Source organism: Xiphias gladius, chromosome 24 (genome assembly GCF_016859285.1).
Source record: "Xiphias gladius isolate SHS-SW01 ecotype Sanya breed wild chromosome 24, ASM1685928v1, whole genome shotgun sequence".
Taxonomy (NCBI): Eukaryota; Metazoa; Chordata; class Actinopteri; order Istiophoriformes; family Xiphiidae; genus Xiphias; species Xiphias gladius.
Genome location: NC_053423.1, coordinates 21617030 through 21639163, shown reverse-complemented (window position 1 = coordinate 21639163; position 22134 = coordinate 21617030). Strand labels below are relative to the sequence as shown.

Genomic DNA, 22134 nt, shown 5'->3' with positions numbered 1-22134 from the left:
CAGAATGTGTCAGTGTCAACTGAAGCATATTAGTGTTATATCTCTCTCTCTCTTTCTCTCCCCCTCTCCTACTTTCCCTGGTGAACAGAAAGGCCTCTGAAAGTACTTATAGACCACAGAAACCAATAGTAATGATACAATTCTTACTTTAAGTATAGTGGTGTTCAACAGAGCCACCCACAGATGAAACGAGAAAAAAAGGAATAACCACAAGACAACATGCTGTTGAGGTACACCACTGATTACTTTCCCAAACCTCATATTTACAGCAAGACAAATTTGTGACTTTTTGCCTTCTGCGATATTATCTGTGCTGACTTTTCAAAGGATAAAATGGACAGAACTGATGATTTTGAACTGTCAAAAATCATCAAGAGATACTCTAAGTGGAATACAGGTAAATTCCTTTTGATCAGAGATCAAATCAGAGACCATCAGGAGGGGGGTTGGTTGGTTGACACACCAGAGCTTATACCCAGGTCGTCCCCACCCTGAGAACCCTGTGCAGTGTAAAGGAGACTGACCTGGCGCTGGCCTTGTCCAGCAGGTCAGTCCATCTCTCTGCCAGACTCTGGAGCTGAGTCTGGATCTTCTCTCGGTCCTGAGTGTCCGCTGTGGCTGCGATCCTCTCTCCTTCAGCGCGGATCATCTCCACTGTCGGCCGGCGGTCATCTAACAATCGCTGGAGCAGCTGGAGGAGGAAAAATACACACAGTTATTGGTACAACTTATGTTTGAACAACAACGCAAACTGAAGCCTCACAAATGATCATTAAGTTAAGTCAACTCCTCCTTAAAACAATAACGGAACATTATAAACTTCACATAGTTAGGATGTATTGCAGGACTGTTCCATTAGACTTGTTTAGTTAGGTGCACCTAATAAACTAAATCAAATTTGATATAAAATATTTTTTTTCTGTCAACATATTCTATAATCACTCCAAAAATCTTATGCCTCTATGTTGGCAAATAGAAGTTGTTATTACACTTGTGACTAAAACAAATCAGAAAATGTGCTTTGGAAAAACAAGTCAACTATGCTCTAACAATGCAGAACTTTTTTTTTTTTACTGCATTTGTGTCTGAGGCATGAAATAAGTAAATTGCACAGGAAAATTATCATTTTGCTAATGCAGAAGATGACATGTTTTTCATTACCGCCCATTCAAAAGCTCATCAATCATCAGCTCTTTAAACCTTTTATCAAAGTGTCATCAGAGGCCTCTGGTTAGCGGATACCTTTTAAAAATTCAGTTTTACATATGAATTATTGAAGATTTAATCAGGGTAGGTGCTACTTTTCATAATGTAGATATGGATCAAACTGTTTTCACATTAAAAAACAACACACAAGAACGTACTTGCTTCCCGATTAGGCAGCGACCTCTCTCTCTGCTTTGAACTGGTGCTAACAGCGCAGTTCAGCCCCTGGAATGCGCTTCCCTACAGTCTACTCTCTTTTTTAGACAAACGGTGACACCAATCTCTGTCACGGATGTAAACACGTGATTGATCGCTGGCCAAGACTAGAGCACTCTTATGTGCACAAACACAGGAACTGTATGTTGGATAAACAGGGAAAAGTGTGTGTGAGTGTGTCTGAAAACAATACAAATCCACCATGCATGCGTGTGTGTGCGTGTGTGTGTTTTTATGCCAGACTGACTGGCAGACGGTCAACTGGAGCTGTTTGGATGCCAGGCAGACAGATCATGGACTGTGTTTGTGTGAGTTTGTGTGTGTGCTGGTCATTTAAATATCCATTGTTTGTGGTTAAAGGACAATGAGGACATCTGAATACCAATAATGTCTTACTTCAACCTGAAGAATTGTTTTTCACAAAAATAAACAAATGGCTCTAGAAAAACTGAAAGTGAAAATTCAAATCCACTTTAATTTATCCTGGCAGGATACTTCAAAGAAAGAAGAATGTGGGTGGCAGAAGCTAAGAGCTCAGACAACTGTGCTTGATGATCAGCACTTCAAATCCTCAAAATGGAAAATCTGAGCAAACTGAAAAACACTTCTCATCAAAATGTGCCCTTGATGAACTAAAGAAAGACAAATGCTGCATCTCATTGTTCTCTATTGATACTGTTTCTGAAAATACATTAAGATTTCTTATCACCTGTGTTGTTACAATTGATAGTTGATTTTATTTTACACCCCTTAATCCTTGTCATACCTTTTGCTCTTGGATCTGTGCCTTGACCACACGGTACTCAGCAGACGGAGGTTTCTGATTGGCCACCAGCTCCTCTGTGTCGCTCAGCCAGCTTAGCAGAGGCTCCAGAGCATCCTGAAATTTCCCACAATGTAACAGGGCCTCCTGCAGCTGGGCGATCCGCTCTGCCACCTGAGGACAGGAGAGACGTTCCTTTGTGACCCACAGTTCACACTAAAGCCATCAACCGCAACTATTTGATTCCCTTTTTTTTTTTAAATTAAAAAAAAAAAAAAAAATCAATACCACAAAGGAAGGCTGAAATATAAATAAAATAAATAAATTGTTGCCCCAAAAAGTCAGACTACCCTCCCCTCAGCAAATAGAAAAAATACACAACAATCCAAATTTAGAGGAGGTAGTGGCATCAATCGGGCTAATGATGTCACAGGCCGAACTGATACAACTGAGCAATCAGCTGCATTTATGAGCTGTTGTTTCCTGACGCCTCTACCAGCTCCTGATGATGGAAGTACAACCGAAAGCTGGAAACTGCTAGAAACTCGAGCGACTCCACTGTCATATGATTTATACATCGGTTAATCTCCAGTTGTTGCACACATATTGAGCCGTACCCGCTTGTTGAGTGAGTTCCATCGGAGGTTGGTAGTCTCCAGGTCGTGCTCCAGCGCCTGGGTGTCTGTGTGTTTGGCAGCGCTCTGGATCAGACCCTGACCCACTGCATTGACGTGCTGCAGCTTCGGTTGAATGCTGTCCACCTGTTCTCGCTCCACAGCCTGGCAGACAGAGAGAAAGGGAATGTCATTAATTGACTGTTTAACTGACTTACTGTATCATTAATGAATGAATAACTGGGGAAAAAAAAGGCAAGAGAAGAAGTATGCACGAGGAGAAAGTAGAGAAGAATACCAGTCAGCAGTCAAAAATACACCCAACATTCAATCTGCGTGACAACAAATGGTGAACTGTCCCACATTATGTACCTACATATAGAAGTGAGTGGATATTAGCAGATGAAAGACAGACAGAGGGATGTGCAGAGATAAGAGAGGAGTGGGAGACAGGAAGGGAGCTGGAGAAACGAGGGTGGAGAGAGGAGAAAAAAAAGAGGAGGGGGAGAGGGGGGATTATGGGGATTAGAGGGTTAGACAAGTAAGGGGCTAGCTGGAAAAGGCTGATTCGACAACAACCACACACACAGACACACAAACACACACACAGACACACACACAGACACACACACACAAACACAAACACAAATTGTAGAGTACACTAACACACTTGCATGGGTGCACACAACCTTCACTTAATCACACACCCAAATTCACACATAGGCAGACACTCAGACCTACGCTAACACACACATTTATGGCAAATACACGCACAACTTCGCTTGTCTGGCCACATTACTCACACACACACGTCACAGTGGAGGGCTGGAGCCATCTTGTGATGACAATGGAGGCAGCCATCCGACACTAAACACAACCAGACTTGACTTCCCTGGCCGAAAAAGTCCCAGCAACAGCCGATACAGCTCCTCTCTCACAGTAAATTTGTGACACTACTGTATCCAAACACATACAGCAGTGGTTTTCATAGTGTCCAGGGTCCTAATTGAGTCGTTGGGTAGGTTGTGGAGGTCCAAAGCAATTAAGAGCATTAGATTTAATTGTATCGTATTGTATTTAAAGATACTGAAAAATAATCTACAGCCATTATTTACAATCAATGAGGCGTTAAAGTCATTTATGAAGAAAAAATGCTACACATCCACTGGTTCTACCTTCACAAATGTAAGAATTTGCTTCTCTTTCTATTTTATTTCATTGAAAATTGATTATATTTGCTTTTTTGAAATAGTGGTAGGATAAAAAAAAAAAAAAAGCTACTTCATAACATCTCTTAAGAGTCTCTGTAGTTGTGATTGGCAGTTTTCACTATTTCACTATATGTCATTTTATAGATTAAGAAAATAAAAAAAGAAAATAATCAGTTACAGTACAAGGTCATACTAGACTGAATTCAAAGGCCCCACCATGGCCCAGTTACAAAACAGTATGCCTTCTTCAATTCTTATTTCATAATCCCTGACCTTTAAAATTTTGTCCCTGTCTGGTTTGTCAATGTTGTTTTCCTAAAGGGGTAAACGGGGTAAACAGTCTGGTTTTCACTAGGGTTGTTCTTGCTGAGAAGAAAACAAACCAGAACCAACAGCTAATGCAATAAATGTCAGAAAAAAAAGTTCTTTTAAATTCCTGTAAACCATCCTGCAACATCCAACAATTTGCCAAATCCACAAAACAACTTCCACAATTTCACGGTATTCCACCAATTCCCTGACCAGTCGGAACACTGTAAACCGCCAACCAACGAAATTCTTTTAATTTGTTAATTTCTGGGAGAAAATCCCATCAAATGTGGGGACGGTGGCAATAATGCAGGGGGCCACTGACGTGAAAACGTTTGAGAAGTCTCGTCACTCAGAACATGCCCACAGAGGGAGAATTAGGGCTGGTGGTTAGTGATGCTGCGGCAGCCAAACCCCAATGGCCACACAAAGAGAGTAACACACACACACACACACACACACACACACACACACACACATACACGATTTTGGTAAATCCAAAGGCTGGGGAAAAATAGCTGGTGAGACATTACTGAGGGGGTTGCAGTGAAGGAGAGGGAAAATGTGAAAATTATGTTTTGGGTTTCAGTGAAATACCTCTATCACCTGAAAGAAAATGGCAAAAAAAAAAAAAAAAAGCTTCAACAGTCATTGGGTTTCCAATACTCAAATTATAACAATCCACTGCATATTACTTCATCCAATACAGCAGAAATAAAAACATCTGAAAATGAAATGGCTCTTTTCAAATTTTCACAATGAAATGTAAAAGATGTACTCGTGGTACGTCGCAAGAGTGACGCCATCCCCTTTCATCTTCCATCAAATCAAACGACGTCCGATAAACAACAAGCTAACTGACTAGCGGTGGATCTCAGTGGACTACAGTCTCCGCATGTTTCGGCAAGTTAAAGTGAATCTTTGTTCAATTTCACCACAACAATGATGCAAAACCTAAGGATCAGCAAGATGTGCTTGAGTGAAAAAAAGTATATCTCAGTATCTAAGTATATCTTAATTTTTCAAATCCGAGTGCCTTTCCTTCATCACAATTCAGAACACATTTGTCTGTATTTAAAAGCTTTAAAAGTTTTATGATGTGTTGAGGATGTTTACAGACCTGCAGACACAATAGTTGAGTTTGTCTTGTAGATCAACTGGAAGTGTTTGAGCTGGAACATGTTTCTGAGTCTCCGCAGTGGGTCATAATCAAAGGGTTTAAAGGTTTCTGCTCATCTGGTTTAAATATGGCATCAAACTACAGGTTATGCACGCCAAGGCTTTGTGTGTGCTTGTGTTTGTGCATGTGGCTCAAAATCTGTGCAAGCCTTTGTGTGAGTGTGTAGTGTGCAAAAGCATGAATCAATGTGCGTAATTATGTGTGTGAAAAGAAATGATTAAGCGTTCTACAGGTTTGAATCTCTTTGCAAGATTAAATGTGAATGAGCAGTGTGTGTGTGTGTGTGTGTGTGTGTGTTCCTGTCTGGTTCAGATGCAGCTGTGTTGTGGTGATGGGCGTCAGAGCTTCTTGGAACAGGAAGTCTGTCGGCCAGAACAACAATGACTGTAGCCATGACCTGCTCCACCCTACGCCTGGTGTGTGAGCGTGTGTGAGCGCGTGTGTGTGTGTGTGTGTGTGTGTGTGTGTGTGTCACAGAGAGAGGACAGAAAAGGAAAAAACAGGGAAAGTACACCCATTCATCATCTAAACATACACTGGGATGTATATGAGCATGTTACAGATTGTGTTTGCTTACATTTCTGTCCATTCTCCCTCCTCCTCTTCTTCTTCTGTTGCTCTCGCTTGTGTTTTTTCTCTTTCTGTCTCTATTTCAGCCGCCCTCTCTGCTCTCTCTCTCTCTGGCCAGCTCACAGTGGTTGAATCCACTAAACTGGAGCTCTGGAAAATGTCCCACATACTTGTCATTCTTCCCTACCTCAGCTAGCACACAGCAACACACATACGCACGCTCTTGATTGAGCTAACTTAACTATCACTACCATGCTTTTCATCCTTCTCTCTTCTCCTCCCCCTCTTCCTCCCATCATATCACCACTCATCCCTCTACCTCGTCTCTCTCCTTTTGCTCCCCTTACCATAGCTGGCTCCTCTTTTCTCCCATCACCCTGTTCATCCTACTCCATTTCTCCATCTGGACCGCAAACCCACACTGGATTTCTCACTTCAGCCGCAGTTCAGTGTGGACAGGCCATAAAAACACTGGGATGAAAGTAGATCTGACTAAAGCTGGGCAAGGGACGCGAGAGGCTGATACTGGCTGAATACTATTTGCATAGATATTTCTGGTTAAACAGATGTCAGTTTAAGAAGCTGGTGCTAGGGAAGGAGAGGGAAGTGACCTCTCTTTTTCATGTTAGTCAAAGAAAAGTAGCAATTTTCAAGGGCCCTGGACTTTTGTCTGATTCTGATTGATATGTGCCTAAACTACTGGATAGAACTCAGGCTGCCAGTTAAATTCTGGCAAGTTTAGCCATTGTTTTTGAGCCTGACAACTTACGAGTTTCATACTTTGACGATTTGACAAACACAATTAGAACAACATCCAAAAACTCATGAGAGGTGAGTGAAAAAAATGGAGTGAATGTAGCTGGTAGATAGAAATATCTGCTTTAGGTGAAGATGGAGGAAATGAAGTAATTGTTTTAGTCATTTTTCAAGCAAGAATTCCAAATATTTTATGATTAAAATTTCTAAATGTGATGATCTGTTATCATGTTTGATTGTAAACCAAATATTTTTGGGTTAGGTCAGATAAAACAAGCAATTTGAATACATCATCTCTGCTTTGGGAAATTATAGTGGGCACCTTTCACTGTTTTCTGACATTGTACAGATAAAAGAACGAATCAAGAAAATAATCAGCAGATTAATCAATAATGAAAATAATCACTGGTTGCAGCCCTACTTTAAAGGCCCTGAAAACTTGGTTTAAAATCTCAAGTTTTTTATCCATAATATTACATATTCATGGTTAAAAAGCAATAATCAAAGTTGATATAAAAAACTAAGGAAAAAAAAAAGTTTTGACGGTCGAAATTGCTATAATAATCTTCTAATCTGCATCATCAGGATTGAGGGTGTGGTGTGATCCGATCTTGATTTAGAGGTTGCTCCTCTTGGAACCACACCCACAGACAAAAACACAAATACAGAAATCTCTTTTGAAATGCAAATTTGGTAGATTATTTTGTACTTATGCAGCAACCCATCGCTCACATTAAGAAGCTGATTGATAAAATATGTTTTCTTGATATTCGAGCAGCATCAACCTGGGGTCTATTAGGTGTGAAGACCACAGGCTCTCAACAAATGGCAAAAGTTCTCTCAATGGTAGCAAACCAGATCAAATACTGTGCATGAGTGTGAAAGCACGTCATTGTGATGCTTCTCTGTAACAACATACATGCAGATAAAGGGACCGCTAAGACCAATTAAACTTATGGCCCGCATCATTTCAGAGATTTCACTTGGCTCAAGTCTAGAAGATTATAAAAGAGTGAAATTTAAGTTAAAACCCAAACTGACTTTGGGAGCCAGTGATACATTAGAGTGTTTTTTATTTAAAAATATATATGTGAAGCGATTGTGGGTGTACTGCAAGTCTGCTGTACGTGAACACGTGTGGATGCTCTTTATTTAGCTGTCATCTGTCAAGCTAGTAACGCCGAGGAGAGGAATAGCTGCGTTGATGGCGTGTGAACAAAACATTACTCAAGGACAATCAATGTCTTGATCAGGACAGATAAAGGAACATGCAAGTCCCTAACATGAATGCAGAGCTCTACTAATGAACACACATAGAAACATCGAGCTTCCCTTTAGCTACTACTGTCACTGTTGCAAAAAATATAAGAAAATATAAGAAAAAAGAAAACATGCTCCAGAACTTGTGTCTCCAAAAAAAAAAAAAGGAGAGCGTGGAGGATGCTGCTGAGCTAGTTTTCTCAAACTTGTTGAAGGCTTTAAAGTTGCTCTGCTCTGAACTCTATCCTCTACTTTCATCTTCCTTTCCCTTCATAACTGATTTCCTTAACTACATCATCTGTCTACTTCATGAGAAGAGCTAGTGGTTGTATCGAAATTGTGTGCATCCTTTAAATGGTGCCTCTAAAGCTACACTCGTGCCACGGTTGAAAAGAAGGTGAAATAAAACTGGTATGTGATTAAAAAGACAGACGCAGCAGAAGGACGGGAACAGTGATCTTCTATTAGAACTGAATGGGAGTTAGAGTGTATGAGCAATAAATAGAAAACCAGAGGGAAAAAATGAACAGCCTGAATATTCTGCACCACGGATAAAGTGTTTCTCCTGAAAGAAATATGGCAGCAACATAGCTATCAGCCTGCCATTTGCTTTTCCTTCATCCCTTACACCTCCGCCCCTGCCGCTCTCCCTCTCTTCCTGCCGCTGCCCTCGTCTCTCACTTGCTTCCTGTCTTTCAACCCTCGTGCTTCCTCACTCCCTCCTTTCTCTCTTAATGGAACGAGGAATGAGGGGAGGAAGGAAATGGTAGAAATCTGTTTCCAAAACTAACCCTGATGGGGGAGCATTTTGCCAGTAAAGGCTTTGCGTTAAGCCACAGTCTGACCATTTTCTGACACAGGGACAGAGGGGTGAATGGCCGAATAAATCCCATTCGAAACCAGTCTCCTAATTCGAACATCGACATACAGATACAAATCTCATGCAAATGTGTTCCGCATTCAAAGCATAATGGCTTTAACCTTACTATCCTCTTTTTCTTCCCCTTTATTTTCCCTCAGTTCTTTTTCTCTTTTAGGGATGCAATTTTCCGAACACACATTGTTTTCCTTCATTCATGCGAGTACTGTTCCTCCCATATTTGTGGTATTTTTGTGCTGTTAATCAACTCCCTGTGAGACAGACAAAGGGAGAGTAATATATGATTTTTTTTTTTTTTTTTTTTTGATTGTTGGAAACATTTTTGTATCTAACAGGCGAACATCGCTTCACCATTTTTAAGAGCTCTATTGACTTGCTGATATTGCTGTGAGAGAGGGAGAGTGATGCAGCAGCAGGCATAGAGACAAAAATATGTAAACTGTGAAAAAAACGCTTCAAATATTTGATCTATTTTTTACATTTTAAGCACAACTACATTCAATTCCAGTGGGAGATCAATGTTTTCTTGTGTTTGCTTTCATGCTTTTCTGTGTTCCTGAACACGACCCCCGTCCTTCTCTACTCCATCTTTCACAGGTTTATCCCGGAGGCGGTTGTTCAGAACCAGAATTATCACATCAATCAAAACACAAATATATGAGCCGCGGCCCTGAAGCCACCTGTTTGTCTCTCTCTCTGCTTCAACATCTGTCGTTCAATACCTCGTTTTTTTCAGGTCCATTTGTTCCTATTATTCCATCTTGTACTGAAAATGATTAGGAACGAAAATGTGGATATGTGAAGATTCCAGAAACCAATAGTTACAGTAAGTCTATTTTAGGGTCTTTTTTTTTTTACTGCATCAGAGGTTATCTGAACTAATTTAAAAAAAAAACATACATTAACAGTCACAACGCATAAACCTGGTAGAAGCAGCCTATTTCAGGTGAAACACAGGTTATGAAACATTGGAAATATAAATATGCAGTGTAACAGAAAAAAAAAAAAAAAAAGTTATGAAGTCCAAATCTGTTTGGAGTGCACATAAACCATGCTCTGTGCTCATTCATGTACACATGCATCTTAACAAAACCTTAACAAAAAAATAAGACCTCTAATGACTGCATGCTATATGTGTTAATACTTTTATGATCTTAAATTAAGGATATTTGAGATCATTTTCATGAGTCTTTTAATCTTGTATCTGCAGAGAGCAACTAAAAACAACAAATGCTGATGGGTTGTGAGTGAAACTGTTAGAACTGCCTGCCTCTCAATCTGCGTATAAGTGGCCATTGGTCAGTCTGTCTGTACTGTATGTTCCCTCTCTTCAGTTCATCAAACAGCATGCAAAGCTAGTCCATCTGTCTGTCTGTCTGTCTGTCTGTGGGGAACGCATACACACACTGTGCTTTAAAATAAGCTCCATATTAATCCAAAGACCTTCTGCTTGTGTTTGCCTGCCAGCGTAGCTCTCTTATCGTTGTACTAAAGCCTCATGTAGCGCTAAAAGGTGCTCCCCCGTGAAAACAATAGCCTCCTCCACCCAACCTCCTCTGTTGCCTGTCACAACTCTTTTTGTGTCTGCTTCTTAGTCTTTCCAAAACCTGTCACTGTGTCTCTGTCTGTCCGTCCTCCCCATGTTCGTCACATCATTTGTTTTTTAATGAATTCCTATCAGCAACTTAACGTGCAAATGGTCTTGTGTTTGTTTCAGTGTATATTTTGGTTTTGCATTGGAGCAGAATATTGAAGTGGGTGGGGGATACAAAGATGGATAAACAGAGAGCAGAGACAGAGATGTGATTAAAAAAATGTGCAATGGAGAAATAGAAATAAATAAGGAAGGCAGAGATAAAAGCAAAGAGGAAACATAAACAGGTTAGAGAGGACAGACAGAAACAAAACAGAGAATGAAAGACAGCGCAGTCGACAGGCAACAGGGTCCAACCCACAGTTCCAATGTTAGCCCTGGCACATTCTTATCTGATATCTAAGTTTATATTCCCCAGACAACTTCACTCACTGTTTGTGTAGCCATGTTGGCAGAAACAGCTCCCCTGAACAGAGAGCCACAGTATTTACCTCTCACCTCCTTATCGCAGCAACAAAGCCATCCAAGCATGGAGGAGAAGAGGGGGAGAAGAGGGACGTATTAGAGGGAGAGAATGAGAGTCAGTTGAGGGAGGGCGTGGCTGAATAAAGGGGATTTCATCACACAACAAAAGTGCATGCGTCACCTTGCAGAAATGTGAACAAAAACTGGAGAATCAAATTTCCAAATCGTCATTCATCATTCATTAATAATAAAAATATAAATGACTCTGTTTCTGTGGTAGCATGGTATTACAGGTTTGAATACCAAGAATCACTAATCACTAATGATTTTAAAAATCTGCTTCTTAGAAAAGGTGTGCATTATTAAATCCTAATTATCCTCTTTTGGGGCAAAAGATTTAATTGGAGTCAAGTATCATGTCTCCCTTGGTGTTATTAGAGCAACTTTGTAGCCTCTGTGCAAAAGTTTGCTTTTCTATGTGTTAAAAGATTTCACAGTTTCTTCTGTGTTTGACCTGGGAAATAAAAATTTAACTAGCACATAATGCTGCAAAAATTAAACCAAACATGGCAGGTCTTAAAAACCTACAGCATATAAAGTATGCGCAGTAAATTTTACTTTTGATGTATACAGGCCATTTTCCTGCAAAAATGTTTTGATGTTGTTACAGATCATCTGCACTGCAGCGCTCTGTAAAGCCGTAATTCTTCTCTGCTAGACCTGAGGCTGAGTGAACACGACATCTGATTACATTAAACCGAAGCCAGAGAGGCTGTGACTGCAGAGAGAACAAACAGATGTGGACTGATAAGGCATAAAGACATAGAATCAGTTACACACCCAAACAAATACACACATACACACACACACACACACACACACACACACACACATACATGCACACACACACACACACACACACACACACACGCACGCACACACGGTCAAATGTACTCATAAACCCACACAGGGCAGAGTAAATGAGTTGTGACTGACCAGTCAGGCCAGGCAACTTGTAAAAGAGACGCAACAGTTCACATCGTCAGCATGGGGATCCTGCGCATCATGCCCACCCAAATCACAAACTTCTTCTTGATGATATGCTCGGGGAAATAATTAAGATTCTCTTCATGACATTAAAACTTTTACTTACAGGTCTGAAATGGGGTCACTGTGTTTTCCAGAAGAGAGCCATTGATCTAAAGATCATTTGGTCTGATTTTAGGCATGACGTCATCCTGTGTTTACTTAATTTTGCATGTTTCATATGCCAAAAGAGGAACCAACAACTAACATATTAATGAGTAGACTGCAAAAGTTAGCTAAATTCATAGCCTGTGTGTAACAAAAACAGACTTCAGATCAGACAAATCTGGGCCAGACGCTGAGTCATAGCAGGGCTCCTAGAATACATGACAGGCTGTCAAACACACCGTCACATTGAGCTACACTCACATACATGTACACACACCTTTACAAAGCAGCCCACACACTCAAACACAAACACAGAGGTAGATGGGAGAGAAGTGACACTACACAAACAAAACAAGTTGAAGACTGAATGCAGACGAATGCAGAGACTAGTCCGACACACAGTCACATTAACAGTCCTCTCTTGTCAGTTCCAGGCCAAGCTAATCTTGCAGCATTTATAGAATATCCATTTCAGATCCATGACTGTATACAGCAGTAACACATTGTAAACCGTGACACTGATTACATTCTCGGAAACCAAATCAACCCAAACAGTGAAAGCCATCCGGAAGTCTTGCTCAATAAACAAGCACACTGACTCCTCAAGCACAGATCTTCTTCACAAATTATTCAAACAAGATGGAAATCGTCGTCTTGTATTGCTTAGGACCTGTCATGCACATACACAGCTGGGACATGCTCTGCACCCATGACTTTGTATGGACACACAGCATTCTGTACTCTATATACAGACCCTGTAAACACGACAACAGCAAGGCCTTGAGATAAATGTTTTAAACTCTACACTTGAGATCAGCATTATAAGTAGGCCGCAGGCACACATTGTTCTTTTAGCTTCACACAAGTGATCAATCTTAAGTATGTGCATGCGTTGTAGATTAGCACTGACCCCCACTCAAACACACAACATATGCACACACACACTGGCCAAGCTTGCGGGTAGTTTCCCATAAGTAGCAACCCCCCCGCCCCGGCATCATATTGCAATCATTTGAAGCCCTACTACTGAAACACAACTAGCTAATTATGGCATCTATATATACCCCCCCCCCCCCAAAAAAAACAAAAAACAAAAAACATTTTCCATGTTTCCATGTCCATGTTTCCATGTCCCATGTCTACATCAGTTATACTCAACGCTAACCCTAACCTTGACCCAATTCTTTTGCCATGCTATGTCTTGGTTTGGACACAGGTCCACATCTAATGCTTCCATTGCTAAAAACAAATTCTTGCTTTAACTTTTACTCTTAACCTCACAGTCTTTTTAATTCTATCTACTTGGCACTGTATTCATGGACACTAGTGTTATATCGATTCCAAATCAATCTGGATTAGTGATTCTACTAAACAATAAATATCTACATATAAAAATGGTAAGTAAACCACCTCCCAGATGCAATTTGCTAGCTATTTCTTTTATGTTGTTTCCCATATTACATTATGACTGCATTATTCGATTCACTAAATTGTATTATCATGCTACACCAACTCACAGCACAAATAAAACTCCTCGATGGAAATAATTATCTTAGTTATGTATCGAAATTTTGAAATGAGAGCATACCTCTGCCTGTGTGTCGGTGTCACAGAATGGTAATATAGTTGTCGATTCATTCTCTGCTTTAGAGCTTCGTCCTGATTCTAACAGGGTATCTGTGTCACAAGCTGTGGCCCCTGTTTGGTGCCCATCTTCTTGGGGCCTACAGGCCTGCACCTGACTTGTCTCTGTCTGTGTAAATAGGCTCTGTAGCAGGCCTGGCTCAAGTTGGTCCCAGACCTGGTCTCTGGACATAAGTGGAGGAAAGTCCAGAGCAGAGCAGTCCGACTCCCAGTCACTGTCCCCTGTCATAGAGCCTAGGACAAACTCTACTCCATCCATCCCAGACTGGGTCCCTTCAGAGTACGAGTCCAAGTCCAGCTCCTGAGTATCCTCACAGGCTGAGCCGACATCTGAAGGGCCAGGTTGGGGCCGTTCAGGTGCTGCCATGTAAACAAAGCTGTCAGGGGAAAGGAAAGCTCCCTCCTCCTCCTCCTCCTCCTCCGGGTCTGGGCAGCAGAGAGGTTTGGGAACAGGACTTGGGGGAATAAAGTCCTCAAGTGGAGAGGGAGGACAGTCACTGGGGTACTGGGGAGGCACAGACACAGCCAGGTAAACAAAACTATCTGATATTACAAAGGCCTCTGAGTCTTTACTATCAAACCCAGCACCACATGAGTCCGATTTAGAAGGTGACTGAGGTAAAGAGGAAGTGGGTGCTGAGTCTGCATGTTGGGCTCGTGGTGGTGGAACAGAGTCTGATTTTGGGGTGCTAGCTGTCACTTCTGTTGTAGTTCCCAGATCTGGGTCTTGTCCAGACATGTCCAGTCCCGAGACTACATCTGTGGGGACAACAAAGTTCTGAGTCTCTGATGAAAAAGATGTCTCTTCTGTGTCACAAGTTATTTCCATGGCAGGCTCACTTATCTCTGTGGGGACTGGATCTTCTTGACAGGAACTTTGAACATCAACATCCTGTGTACATTCATTGTGTATTTCTTTTTCAACCGCGTGCAGAGGCCCAAGGGAATGATCCATGAGAACTCCCTCGCTACTGTCCAAACTTGGCTCAGATTGATCATACATATCCCACTCTGTTCCTAACTCCTCTTCCTCTTTCAATTCTCCTTCATCCTGCTCAGTCTCCTCCTCCACTTGCTCCACCACCTCAGTGAAAGGGTTCAGAAGGCTGAGAGATGGAGAGGAGGCTCTCTCCTCACAACCCTCATGCTCTGATGATGCCCCACTATCCGGGTCTGTTTCAGTCTGTGCAGGTCTCCCCTGTTCACAGTCTGTCTGAGTGATGTCACTGATACCGATTCTGTCTGGTTGGGACATGTGGACCCCACTGGAGTCTGAATCCACTGGTTGACCAAGAGCAGAGTCTGTTGGATAACTCGTCTCTTCTTCCTCTACCTCTGCCTTATCCTCATTGTAGTCAACATCACACTCTTCGTCAATGACACCATGTTCCTTTTCACAGTCTTGTGCTCGCATCAAATCAAAATTTGTAATCTCCTCTACATGCTCAGAGTGATATAAATTTGAGTCTTTTGTGATGTTTTCAAAGCCAGGTGCCGTGCTATCAGGCTCTACAGAGTTTACTGCATCTAGAGGAAGAGTTCCTTCAAAATCTACCCAGGCAGTCTCTGCTTCCTCCTCTCTCTCCTCTTCCTCTTCCTTTACACAAGGCAGTGTGTAAGGATCCAGAGGCTCAGGGTCTACACTCATCTCCACTCCCTCTTCTCCTTCATCCTCCTGACATTGCCTCTCCAGCTCTAGGAAGAGGTCATCTGACTCACTCACTGAGCTGGGGCAAGGTGAGGCACTGGGGGCCCCAGGGCCTCCAAACCCTGTAGGGGGTGTCAATACAGGCCAATGTCCAGAAGAGCCTGTTAAATCCCATCCCTGTGATTCCAGTGTTTCCCTATCCCAAGACTGGTCAATAATCTCCCTATTCTCTAATTTAAGAACTGCCTCCCACTCCCTTTCCTCTCTCTGAGCTCTCTCCTCCTCTGCTTTATCCCTTTCTTTTTTCCACGCCTCCTCCGTCTCAATTATTTTACTGGACCCTTCCTGTTCTTCTTCCTCGAGCTCCTCAAGTATCCTGCGCTCGTCCTCCTCAAATTTGAGTTCGGAGGCTGTGCGTTCTCTGAGCTCACCGCCCTGAGAACCCCAGCCAAGGAGCCCCTCGTCACCTCCCTCCTGACTAATACAGGGAGAGAGAGGCAGACCGCCATATACTAACCCCTCCTCCTCCTTTAGGAATGGAGATGGTGGGTCTAGGAGATAAAGTGACTCTTCATCTGCGTTGCTATCCTCACCCAATAGAGGAGGCAAAGGGGGGAGCACGGGAAAGTTGTGTCTCAGCCCCGCCTGGGTTCTTTTCCCTGTTGTTATGCTGCGGGGCCATGTGCGGGCCTTGGTAGGTGGGCAGAAGACTGGTTTTGGGGGGATGAGAGGGGCATTGTCCCCCTGGTCCTGGTCCTGGTCCAAAAGAGGCGAATCCCTCTCTGAATCTGAGGTCTTAACTGACTCAACAATCTCCTCTGGGATCTGCCTAATTCCAGCTTTAGAGGAGCTAGTAGTCCATCTGTGCTCCTGCCCTTTTCTCTCTACCTGTCTAGATATACCGGGGCTATGCTCTGGTGTGTTTCCAGAAACTTGGGGTGCCTGGGCCTGACTAAAAGCAGGTAACTGTTCTTTGGAAGGAGACGGCACTACGTGAGCCTGTCTGTGTTGCTTCTGCACCACAGGATGAACTTGCTTTTGCCTGCTGAGAGGATGCTGCTGGAGAGGAGGCACGGGGCTAACTGTGGGTGTCAAAGAAGGTGAGGAGGAGACAGGAGGAGTGTGGGGGGCAGATGATAGAGGGGAGGGCGTGTAAGGAGGTAAGGAAGGAGTCGATGAGGTGGGGGTGGAAGGGGGTAGGTGAGAAGGAATGGGCTGTAGAGGGGAAAGAGGAATCCCTGCCCCAGACAAACGTTTCTCTGCTCCTTCAACAGATGAGAACTCAAGTCTTTCTGCAAACTCTGGATAACTTGGGGGCATAAAGGCCTTCCAAGAGCGACGGTTTGGATTGTCCTTCTTGTCGCCGCCTTGATGTCGCCTCTTGGTCACAGCAGCCACCGCGCCAGAGCCAGATGAGGACGGAGCAATAGGCAAACCTGAACCTACAATGCCAACTGGTGGTGACATAATCTGAGGATCACCAGTTAGCTTTAAGGCATCAAAGATTACCCTCTCATCTAGTTTCTTCACCCCTCCAGCATAATCTGCATTCCTGGAGACGAAAACGCCACCTATATCAGCTCCAATGGTGCCATTGCTGGACAGTGTACTTCCCTCTCCTCTCACCTCCCCACCAGAACCTAGAGTGCTCCTGGAAGGTTGACACAGCTTGGCCCCTTGGTCAATCTGTTCATTGATGCGCATGGTATCATATATGGATCGCTGGGGGACGTAGCAATCCTCTATGTATGCCTCATCCTCATCACCTTTTCCAAGGCAGCGAGGGTTCTGCCTCAGGCAGTCCGGACGGCTCAAGGGTTTCCCCATTATGTCCTTTTCACTTCTTCTGTGCTGCCACAGAAACCCTGTAGTGGTTGTGATCTAAGGTGCAGATGTGGCAGGGCACTTACAGAAATTAAATACAAAAAAGGAGCCAAAAAAGGGGTCTTTGTGGAAAATGAATTCCTTTACCTTAAAATGTCCTCAGTCCAGTAATCCACAAAATTACAATCCATTTGGCTGCGTATCACAAATCCTTCAGGTTTCACATTCTAAAAAAAATATATATAAATTTTATCATCCACAGTATCATTCCACCGGAGTATTCTTGCGTTCTTGCCTATGTCACTTCAACACTTGTGCATTTCCTTGGTCTTTCTGAGATGCTGTGTGGCATCAGTGAGGGAGTGAGAGAGACGGCCCTCCTCCTCGGCACCATATTAATCACCAGCTCTGTTTATTTGAAAGGCTGTTAAGAGCGAGGGAGAGGTGGAGGGATGAACAGAGTGAGGAAGGGAAAGAAACAGTCATCATCTCCCTCTCTAAGAAGTACAAAGTCTAAGGTGAGGCGAGTGCCATGCAGATTACATCCCTTTGTTTTGCTGTCAGAAACACAGAGTACTGCTCTCTCCTCCATATTCATATACAGCAGCTCATTCCTTGACCCCTTTTTTACTCTCCCTGTGTTCCTGCCTCTTTCCTCCACGGTCTCCTCTCCTCTCTGTGGCAAAACAGGAAAACGGGAGAGAGGTTTTTGGACAACTTCAACAGTCTCAGTGAGAGACAGGCAGGGAAGTGTAAAAGTCTCCTTTTAAGGTGAGAAAACCCACTCTCTGTTATATAAAAGAAGGGCTGCGTGGGGTGCAATGAATAGGAAAGTAGAATACTCCGTGGATTTGTTTCACGTTTATCTTCCTTTGTTCCAAAAAGGTTGATTTGCAGGAAAAATGAATGACAATATGAAATCCAGTTAATGAAAGACACAAAAATATAGAAAATGTCTTCGCTTGAAAGCTATTTGAGGAAAGAAAACACAACTTGAGAAAAATATGAAAACATAAATCTCTTTACCAAGTCACTGCCACTTTGTGGTACGGTGAGTGTTCAAGCAGTCCATAGCTTTTCTTTTTCTTTTTCTGTCCTCTGATTCCATCACAAAGAATTAGGGCTTTGTGCCTGCAGGACAAACCCTAATTTTGTCTAAGTCATCCTATCACCATCGTAACAGTCATCATTAGTGAAAGGAAATCAACCCCATCATTCATACAACAGTCTAGTATCTGAAGAAAAGGCTAAGTCCAGAACAAAGGGAAAAGCAGTCCGCTTTTGAGTGAAGAAATCTCTGTCAATGTTTCAATTCTTTTCTTTTATCTTGCTTTGCTTTGCTTTCCCTCTCATCCTCTGCTTATCCACAGCTCCAGGGAAGAGATGGTACAGTAGATTGAAAGCAGGCAGGATCTTGGAGGGGGTGAGGCTGGAGTGAAAGAGGGCATCTGGGGGTAGATAGAAAGGGGGGGGGGCTGGTTGCCGGATCCTGGACCAGCCAGGCGAGCAGGCAGGCGAGCAGGGCAGAGCACTGAGTCGTGGGACTGTATCCAGAGGGCAAAGACCCAGACAGCCCTCCCAGCTCCAGTCCAAGCTATGCTTTGCAGGCAGCGTCTTCCCCCTCTTTACCAGAAGACAATCCCAGGACACGATCCCTTCCCATTAGCTCTTTCTTTGCCGTCTTCCTTCTCCTGCTCCTGACTCCGTACTGAGAATGAAACAAAGTGCCACGCAATCCCAGTTCCTCTTCTCTCTTTTCCTTTTTCTCTTTGAGTCGTGAGGGATCCCAAGCTTTGCTCTCGCTTTCTTTCACTCCCAGTCTCTGTTCTCAGGCCACTACACAGCTGAAATGGTTTGCAGCTGCTAAAAAAATCTCCCTCTTTTCCTCTCACTCTCGCTCTCTTGCTGCTCCCCCCCCTTGTCTCCTCTCTCTCACTCACACACTCACATGTCCCTTCTCTCTCACTTCGCTCGCTCTCTCCCTACCTCCCTCCCTGCTCTCTTGCTGTTTGTGTTTGAATTCAGCTCCGTTTGTTCTGTTTCCTGCACTGGTATTAAAACACAGGAAGTTCTCCAATCATGCTGGTTTCCTCTCCCCCGAAAAAAAAGAAAAAAAAAAAAAAAAAGAAACAAAACACACAAGACAGAGAGAGTGAGAGAGGTTGAGAGCGCGAGAGACAGAGGCGTAGGGGAGTTAAGTAGCGATAGAGAAGGAGGCAGAGTGGTAAGAGGGGGTGTGGAGAAAGAGAGTTGTGCAGAGGAGGATTTTGCTCATTACCAAAAAAATAAAAATATCAGCTCAGTACCAGGATGCAGCTGATTATACCACGCTGAGCAGTGAGCAACATTTCTGCTACTATAACTGTTCCCAAATAAATAAAGGAGGAATAATACAAAGAGGAATGAACTCAAATGCTTTAATATACTATGATGGAATCCAGATGAAGGTATTCTCCAGGCAAGCAGGCAGATTATTATAAGGTACCTCCCTTGCTGTCCCTGTCACTGTCACCAGATTTGGTGCGTTGAGAGGAAGAGAGAAGGGGGCTAGTGATGTGAGATGGCTACATTCATGGCTACATTCATCACAGCTTTGTAATCCACTCTTAATGCTCCGGGGGGGAAAACCGCCTCCCCCCTTTTTGGAGCACAAAAACGCTGTCCTCTGAGAGTGAAATGATACAGAGTCAAAGAAAAGGAAAGAAAACAGAAAGGAGGGAGGAATGGAGGTAGGGAGAGAGAGGGCGGGACTGTAGCCGTCAGGAGAGAAAGAGGCTTATCAGTAATGAGCTGTCTTTTTTTTTTTGCCCAAAGCAATAGTCCAGGCTGTAGGCAGACAAGGAAGTGAGTCCAGTCTGTCTTTATTCACTCCATTATTTCCTCCTTTGTCAGAGTTTTCCCAGTTTACCAGTTGAGCCACAATTCCTCGGTCCAACAGATGCAGAGCTGGTAGCAAAAGAGCTGCCGGTGTAAAAAATAAATATGGAAAAGATGTAGACACACGCTAAAGTCTATGATATTCACAGGCTCCACTTGTGCATTCCCGTCTGCGCCTTCACTGAAACCCAATCCCGCTGGTGAGTGTGTGTGTGTGTGTGTCGCAGAGGGAGAGGGGCCAAGAGGAAAAGGGGGTGTGCACAAAAAAACAGCAGAGGAGGGGGTTGCTGTCTGTTTCTACAAGATGCCACACAAATCCTCTGAACAGCCACCCAGTCAGTGAGAAGGGGGATACCAGCAAACATGGCAACCTGCAGCCCCGGAGCAGAGGCAGGGAACTTTAAGCCACTTTGTTTTTCTCTTGTTATCCAAAAGTTTCAGGCTACTCAGAGCCAGTTGTGGTGTCCCTCCTCCTCCACCTACTCCTCCTCCTCCTCCTCCCTCTTGTTCTCTCTTCTGCCCTCTTTTTTCAGCAAGTCTGTTTGTTTAAAGCAGTCTGGCAGAGCTCCGCTGATCTGAACCCAAGCACGCCTGATTTGTTTTTCTCTTACTCCTATGCCTCGAAACACATTTCCAACACTCACAAGAGCAGCTCTCTCTTTCTCAACTGTTGCACAGTGTAGCCCGTGGCCTGCATGTCAAATATGCTAAATACTCCACTCTTTCTTTTAGATGCCCCCCCCCCTCCCTCCTCCCACTCCAAATCACCCACCCCCTCTCTGTCAGTTGCACTGCAGCTGTCATTGCTGCGTCCAAGGCAAACGTCTTTATAGAAACAAAAGAGGTTTGTCACTGGTTTGCTACACACACCCACACACACACACACACACACACACACACACACACACACACACACACACACACACACACACACACACACACATGCAGAACTCACAAACTCTCGCGTGACCCAAGGCTAACCGACAATCCCCTCTACACAGACCACAACAAGATTTAAATCCAAGCATTCACAGATGTGGACCAGCTACCAGGAAACATAGAAAGGACAGGCAGTGAGGGAAAAAAGAACCAAAATATAAATACACTGAAGAGTAAAGGAACCATAAAGGACAATGAGGGACTGATAAACAGATTAAGCCTGGTTGATTTGCTCATTCAAATAACCCTACCCCCTTCTTCCTCTGCCTCATTGACTGTTGACAGGGGCAGAGTCTATGCCTCCACCCATGACCCCCCATGATGTATTTAAAGTTAAATTTGATTAGTCAATTCCTCTGTGGATCTGCTTGTGTTCACCTCCTCTATTTCGATTTTCGTTAATTCCTTGGTCGTCACGGCTAGTTTAAGAGTCACAGAACGGACGAGAAGGGGAGGAGGCGGGGGTGTTGAGAGAGGAGTCAAGGGACGAGAGGATTAAGAGTTTAATTTTCCCTGGGGGTCATCCTGTGGTGCAAAACTTTACTGCTACGGTGCCGTGTAGCACGTCGGATCTAAGCGGCCACTAAATGGCCTGTTACTCACACATGATGCTGTTGTGGTTTCATATAAGTTCACACGGCCATTGTCTGTGTCTAGAGGCTCGAAACCACTTAGTGCAGCTAAGTGACATAAACACAAACACAGGTGGAGGGCATAACCTACGTATTATTGACTTTTATGGGTCGTTTATTTGTTCCTGGGGGAACACCTGTCGAGAGGTAAATATACTTCTCCGTTTCTCTCCTTTCATTTCTTCTCTTCCCAGGCTAGAGTTAATCTGTTCATCTCTTCAAAACACTGTCATTTAATGTCATTTTCTTCGTCTTGTTTTTCAGTCCCTCTACATCCGTCCCCTCTCCCTCCCACTCTGTGGTAACCTGGCAGCAGGAAAAATGTAGCTGCCATGTCTCTCTGCCTGTGCTT

General features: G+C 43.4%; 1 protein-coding gene across 8 annotated transcripts in view; it reads right to left on the bottom strand.

Annotated features, from left to right (window-relative positions):
- The window catches only part of macf1a (microtubule actin crosslinking factor 1a), a 241766-nt gene that overhangs the window by 30899 nt on the left and 188733 nt on the right, over positions 1 to 22134 (bottom strand). For all 8 annotated transcript variants that reach the window (XM_040121367.1, XM_040121374.1, XM_040121370.1 and 5 more), the window contains 3 exons: positions 2803 to 2964; positions 2189 to 2359; positions 525 to 691 (listed from right to left, as the gene is read on the bottom strand). In XM_040121367.1, the coding sequence (XP_039977301.1) occupies positions 525 to 691; positions 2189 to 2359; positions 2803 to 2964 (500 nt within the window). The remainder of the gene's footprint in view (positions 1 to 524; positions 692 to 2188; positions 2360 to 2802; positions 2965 to 22134) is intronic.